The 7186-nt window shown below is 34.6% G+C and overlaps 1 protein-coding gene across 1 annotated transcript; it reads right to left on the bottom strand.

Moving 5' to 3' along the window:
* Positions 1-711: 711 nt before the first annotated feature.
* thoc3 (THO complex 3) lies at positions 712-5630 on the bottom strand. Its single transcript, XM_079631501.1, has 6 exons — positions 5388-5630; positions 4695-4851; positions 4404-4608; positions 4144-4305; positions 3432-3532; positions 712-3342 (listed from the first exon to the last, which is right to left on the bottom strand). The coding sequence occupies exons 1-6, from the start codon at positions 5571-5573 to the stop codon at positions 3179-3181; spliced, it is 975 nt and encodes a 324-aa protein (XP_079487627.1). The 5' UTR covers positions 5574-5630; the 3' UTR covers positions 712-3178.
* Between the last annotated feature and the right edge of the window lie 1556 nt (positions 5631-7186).

Below are 7186 nucleotides of genomic sequence, written 5' to 3'. Positions count from 1 at the left end.
TCAGAGATTTCATTTATTTTATCACTGGTAGCACAAGATCATTCTTCTATTCTTAATAAATCTGAGTTCATTTAAATGCAAACACTCTTATCATCTGATTGTATAACCATATTCAAATTATGACTCATTCTTATACAATGTGCAAATGTTAAACAATTTTAGTACCTACATGAAAATGTTTAATGTTCTAACAAAATTAAGCAGATTATACTAGATGTTCTGCAACATCGTCCTTCCTTGAGGAAAACATGAACCAAACATCATATTAAAGATGATGGCCTATAGAATGGATCGGAGAAGCTCATCTAAATAACTGTTAAATAAATGTATGTCCAAGAAGGATTCTCCCGTTTAGAACCCCATAAATTAACTGTTCAATCAATGTTTATTATTATTTAATTTCTGTAAACCGAACTCATTGTAAACTGCTAAAATTGTATGCTTGAACAGTGCTAAACTGCAGTGAGCTGCTTTCTTTAACAACACTTTTATGCATATTGTTTTCATTAAACATTTATCAATAATAGTATTCATAAGTCCAAATAAATTAATAATAAAGCAAGGCACACCAATAAAATTGGGGAGAAAAAATTGTAAAGTAAACAAATGAAAAAGAGGGGTTGTCATTCATCTTAAAGATAATTAAAGTCTCTTTTAATTCCAGCAAATGTTCAGGCCTGTTTACTCTAAGAAAGAAATGAGAAATAATTACAAACAGAATATTTTTTAATTACCGAGAAATAATGTTTTGTCTTCTCCATACTCTTACATTTATGGATTAAGATTTCCACCATAACAAAAAAAAAAATCAACATTGCAATGTCATCCAACAACTTTCAATATAAGCTACAACATGTTTTCTATAAAAAGTAAGCAGTGATTGGACCTTTGTTTCCAACCAATAAGATATCTTCCTAGAGATTATTTGAGCATATGAATGCAAAGATGATCCGTCTATGTCAACAGGACAAAAAACAAACAAACAAAAAAACAAATTGTTTTGGCCAAACAGTAAATCTTAAATTCACTTGAAGAGTGCATACCATTAAATATTTTGTAAGTGTATACTTTACTTTAAAGCCACTGGAAAATAAAGGATTCAAAATTCTTGTGCAGTTATACTGCCATAATGATGATATTTTAATATTGGCACTCAATGTTGCTCATTCAATCAAATCCAAAGACCAGAACTAACACTTCAGTTTAGGGAACACATATTCACTATTAACTAGTTTCTTATTAGCATGCATATACTATATTGGTTGTTCATTTGTACTTATAAAGCACATTAATGCGTTATTCTGCATGACCATTTTCCTAAACCCACCTAAACTTAACTACCTTACTATCAATAATAATTACGACTTTATTGAGGGAAAACTCCAATAGTAGCCTAAATATTAATGTGTTCCCTAATGAACAACTCCAAGATAAAGATCCTCAACCATAAACAAGAGGATGAAAATAATGGTGATGGGCCAAAGCCTGGAAACTGGACATCACAAGGGAAATGACCTCTGCTAAATGAAATGAAATATAATGAAGCATCAATCGAAGGACGCCTGTAGACGTGAGCCACCCTGGAGCCTGCTGAGGTGAGTCACCAGAGAAGGGTGAGGACAGCTGCCACCAGCCAGACTAGAGGCTCCTTAAGTGGGCAGGGAGGACGAGCGTGCTGTGTAAGTCTGTCACAACGGACAACGATTAATCATGGGGTTGTACCTAATCTCACTGACAAACTGTTCCCTGCTGACTGGACACTGCTCCAAGTCTACAGACCACTGCTGTTTTGCTCCTCGGTGGCCCTCAACCAAACTGCGTAGAACGGGATTTCACCAAGCATGTCCTAATCAACTTCCTTGTTGATCCTGGAACAACATTTCAATCAACCAATCAGATTTGAGGGATAGGTTCACAGTTTAAGTTTAGGCTTACAATCAGGGTGATGCTTCTACATCATCTTATACGCGTATCATTTCCCACTGATTTTAGAGATTCATTAGGTATAGGTTTAGGGGAATATGTTTAGGAGGACTATATTTTTGTTCCAGGATAAACAAAATATGTCACTATATAGGCTAATAGGCGGAAAAAAGTATGTGAAAAAAGAACACTGCAAAAAAGTATATGATCAATAAGTCTTTACATTGCTTAAAACTCATCAAAATAAGTTAAGCAATTTTCAACTTTTTTTGTATAAGTTATACAAGAATATTTTAAAGTCAGTTTAATGTAATTTAAAGTCAAATAACCTCAACAAACAACTTTTTGAACAGTAGTTCTTAATTTGTCCGAATTAAGAGAATAGGCAAAAAGTACTGGGATGACCTATTACTTCTGGCGAGATTTTTGAAGTGTGCATACGATGGAAACCTTACTATCCCATGAGGCCACGGGATATATGGCAAAAAAATAAAAAAAATCCAGAGGATATATGAATGACAGTGAGGCAACTCAACCATAGACTGACACTGTAGATCACATGATAATGATAAGATGGATAATGGAAGTACGTCCAAATTACAACGCATACATTCATACAACATAAAACTTACTTTTTTAGCACTCAAAGTAATTACTTATTCAAAATAGTATAGGGAAGTATTATGGCTTTTAAGTCAATCATACTTTATGAAACAACTTTCATTAAAAAATACATGTTTATTTTTGTAAAAAAAAAAAAAAAGACACCCATAAAAATGCAGCATTGCCGTGCCTTGCCTCTTTAAGCTTATGATGCCCTCTGCTGGTCATTTATAAAACTGGAGGTACAAGATGCATTTGAACAAAAGAATGTCAAGATTCCTAAAGGAAAAAATCATAATGTTTTCCCCCAAAATAGTCAATCATGGAAACAGCAACATGTGCTTCAAGTCAAATGATTTTCAAGTCCTCTACACAAACATTGCACAGTGCAATTTTTGGGAAAAAGTTGAACATGCTTCTGTTCTGAAGATAAGCTGCAGGCAGTAGTTATTTATACTTGTAATTTAGAGCTTGATCATTCAGGAACTCATCAAGTAATATGAGAGCAGAACATCACAATATCTTTGATCTATTTACAGCTTTTGCTTCAAAAAAAGTTGGAATCTAATACAAAGTAAGTCAATCAAACAAACTATTCATTAAACCTCAAATGAGGCCTGAAGAAAAAACAACAACCTAAAAACACTGGTTCTTAAGAGTCATTGGGAAGTCCAAAGAGCTTGACGGTCCCTGCCTCTCGGTTGCTGTCGTATTTGCCCTCTTTATCGTCGCAGGCGTACGCCAGCAAGGGTCTCTTCGGATGCCACGCTACCGTGAAGGTTGGAGACTCGCACTGAATCTCCCAGAGTTTCTCACCTACAGCAATAACACACAACAACAAACATGAAGAAGTTGGTAAAACACAATTCAAGCTTTCATGATCATTTCAAAATGCATCTGCTCACCGGTCTCTACTTCAGCGATGTCAATGAAATGGTCCTCAGAGGCTGACGCCAGCATTTTACCATCGTGACTGAAACTAAGCGTCCGCACGGGCCAGTCAAGTCTAGGGGATTCAGAGTAAAAATATGACTTTATATAATATAAGAAAACAAATTACAATGTGCTTGCCTGCTGACAAATTTTGGGGACATTTGTATTTGAAAAAAAAAAGTAATAAATCACAATATATTTTATTACACGATAAATTGCATTAAATAATTTACATGTTTCAGTTTCTTATTGTTCATAGGTAACCATAATAAAGTGAATACACCATAACATTAGTGTGTCATTTTAGTATTATTTATATAATAAACTCTATATTATTTATATACAGTATTTAATAATTATTTGAATTAGCTTTTATTTAAATATTTTCTATTTCCATTTTAAGTAATTTTGCATTATATTTCTATTTAGATTTCATATATTTTCAGGCTTATGAATTTTAGCACATCAACTTATTTTATTCATTTTTAGTTTATCTAAAATGTAAATTTTATTTCAGATTTATTTTAATTAACAACTGCTTTTAATAGTTTTAGTTAACAGTTGCCTGTATCGATTGACCTGGAGGGAATAAAAATTATGAGATACCAAGTCAAAATTACAGTATGAGGGGGGAAAAGGTGAAAATTATTAAGAAACACAAATCCTAAATTCTGCTCAGCTGACCTGGAGAAGCAGCGAACACACACCAGCTCCTCCACATCCCACAGGCTGACCAGGGCATCTGCGCTTCCGGTGGCAAAATACTTGCCAGTGGGATCAAATTTAATGCAGATGCAGTTGGACGGATGGGCATTAATTGACTGTATGAGCTTCAGTTCAGGGTAACTGAAAAAGAGAGAGAGAAACATGATGTTTGATTTCCCACTTACAAAAACCGTCATTAGTACAATACAGCCTATTAGTAAACCTACAGATAAACATACCTTAATATATTGATGCAGCCATTGCCGTTGGTCAGGAAGAACATGTCGTTGTCATTATTCCAGGAGATCTCATTGACCTCAAACTTGAACTGTTCCTCACCACGAGCACGGTGTGTCTTGGCATCAATGAAAGTTACAACATCGTCCTTGTTGCCTACAGCAATCGTCTGGCCATCAGGACTCCAACATATGTTGATATTCTCCCCTGAAAGTTGTCAGACAATATCTCACAGGTAAATAAACATCTCATGGGAACAAAAGATGTGACCGAGATGAGGTTTAGAGGTTCACCTTTCGTGCTGACTGTGGCCATGCATTTGGTGGTCCGGACGTCCCAGATGCGGATGGTCTTGTCTCCGGATGCAGTGACGAACAGATCGGGGTTTGTGGGATGCCAGCACAGCTGATCCACACTGTCTCCATGTCCTCTGTAATTGTTTTCCTTCACCTGATACATGTAATATAGATTGACGGGTGAGCAAGTTCATGTTTAATCGAATAAATTGCCATCGTAAACACACCTAACTTAAATGCTATCTAAGCTACTATCTGTTCATCATATAAAGCGATCAAGTCTGTAAAAAAAATTGACAAAAGCGCACAATTCATATAGCTTTACTATCTCTTTATGAACTGTATGAAGTGTAGTTCAAAGTGGTAGTTGCGTAGCTGTCAATGGAGGGCCAGAAATATCTCAGATTTCATCAAAAAGATCTTCATTTGTGTCTGAAGATGAACGAAAGTCTTACGGGTTAAGAACGTCATGAGGGTGAGTAACGTTAAATTATGACAGAATGTTCATTTTTGGGTAAACTATCCCTTTAAAAAAGGCTAATCAAAATAACAGAAATGATGGAGCTCGATCATGGATTTTGAGAACTGTTCAAGGACTGCTGAAACGTCGTTTAAATACCAATAATCAACATGTATGAGTCCCTTGTATAATTCAAAGGGTGCATTGCAGATGATGGAGATGAACCTCACCAGTCGGTCTTTTTCCAGGACAAACACGCTGGCGGTTTTGTCAAATGATCCGGACGCCAGACGTTTCCCATCACAGCTCCAGGCAACCGAATGCACTTTAGCACTGTGAGCCGGGAACTCTCTGCTTTTATTGTTATTCCTGAAACCCTCCTGCATCTCCTGATAGTATGAGGACGAGGACGCCATGCTAGCTTGTCATTCGCCGTGTATTTAAGCTCAATCTTTAGTTACTTACTGCCACCTAGTGCACGGGAGTGACATGACATACTAAATAATGCCAAAATCCTCCACATAAGAAAAAAGAAACCATGCTTTGATAAATCATATTTATGATAAAAACTCAGTTGATTAGCAACATACACAAATGCTAAATTGTATATTGTATGCCTCATTATGATCACAACTTGTAATAATTGCTTTATTAAGTTAATTGTTTTTGCCTAAAATTAATATGTTAGCTAACTGCATGATTTGTATTATCTTAGACCTGTACATTTCTTCTTACATTATTTTGACAGTCAGCTCTGATAGTAGATCACTCTGATATGCAGACGCATGCATTTTCTGTAAAGCTGCTTTGAAACGATATGTGAAAAGCACTACAAATAAATGTTAATAGAATTAATTTGTGAATTGAATATAAAAGTGGAAATTATGAGATACTACATAATAAATATGACAAAACTTCAAAATTATTACTTAAAAAGACATAATTATGACATACGAAGTCATTATTATGAGAACAAATTAACATTGTGACATTAAAAAGTTGTAATTATGACATAAAATGTATATTATGAGAAAATATGTCATAATTACATTTTATCTAATAAGCATGTTCAAGTCAAATGTATTAAAACCAGTTAATATCAGTCTGGCCCACAAATATCATAATAAGTATTAATTATAATGATATATTGAACTCACAGATCAACCATTTTTTTTTTTTTTTTTTTGATAATAACAAGTGATATTACAATTGTATTTTGACCACTGAACTAAGACATTTTCAGTTTTCATTTCAGAAATCTGGTCCCCTTTACCATAGCACTGTCATATGCATTTGAAAATACTCAAAACTCTGTATTATTCATGCCAAGCCAGTAGTTGGCGATGTCACTTTGTAAAACACTAAACACCTATTTTATTTAAAAAATGTTTATTAAAACACTAAACACCTATTGACAGAACACATTAGGCATGCATGACATCACCTTTTTCATGCATTCATGTTTGTGTAGTTTACACAGAGATGATAATGGTATCGCTCTCTAAATCTTGCACTTAGAATCCCATTTTCAAAGGTTTGTGTTTTCAGGACCCAAAAAGCATTTGTCGTGTATATGAACGTCCGTAACGTTTTTTGTTTTTTGTGTAAACGGTCCCTAGATGATTGTTTGCTCCTTACAGTTGCTGGTTTGAGTGGCATTTGAGTTAAAATTCTTTTAAGGGTTTTGCGTAATGAAAATGTGTGGCGTGAATTCAGTCATGTTCAATAATCACTAAACTTTTGCAATGAAAACACACTGCTTAAATTACACATTTATTTTTTTTAGAAATTCTTAATTTTATAATTTAGAAAACTGAATAGGGGCAATAGTCTGGAAACAATTATTTTCCAATACCGTTTTCTTTTTTTCCATATTTTTTCCTTAAATTGCTCTAATCACATTCCATACTTTTTTCAAACTGCGCAACCCGTAAAAGTTCATATAGTGTTGTCTTCTTTTCTTCTCTGTCAACTCCTGCCAATCCCCTTCACTACTTGTCCAGGTCCTGTTTCTCACTGCAGATCCAGT

This window comes from Phoxinus phoxinus (assembly GCF_949152265.1).
Source record: "Phoxinus phoxinus genome assembly, chromosome: 12".
Lineage (NCBI taxonomy): Eukaryota > Metazoa > Chordata > Actinopteri > Cypriniformes > Leuciscidae > Phoxinus > Phoxinus phoxinus.
Note: the sequence above shows the minus strand (reverse complement) of the source record. Positions and strands in the feature narration are given on the sequence as shown.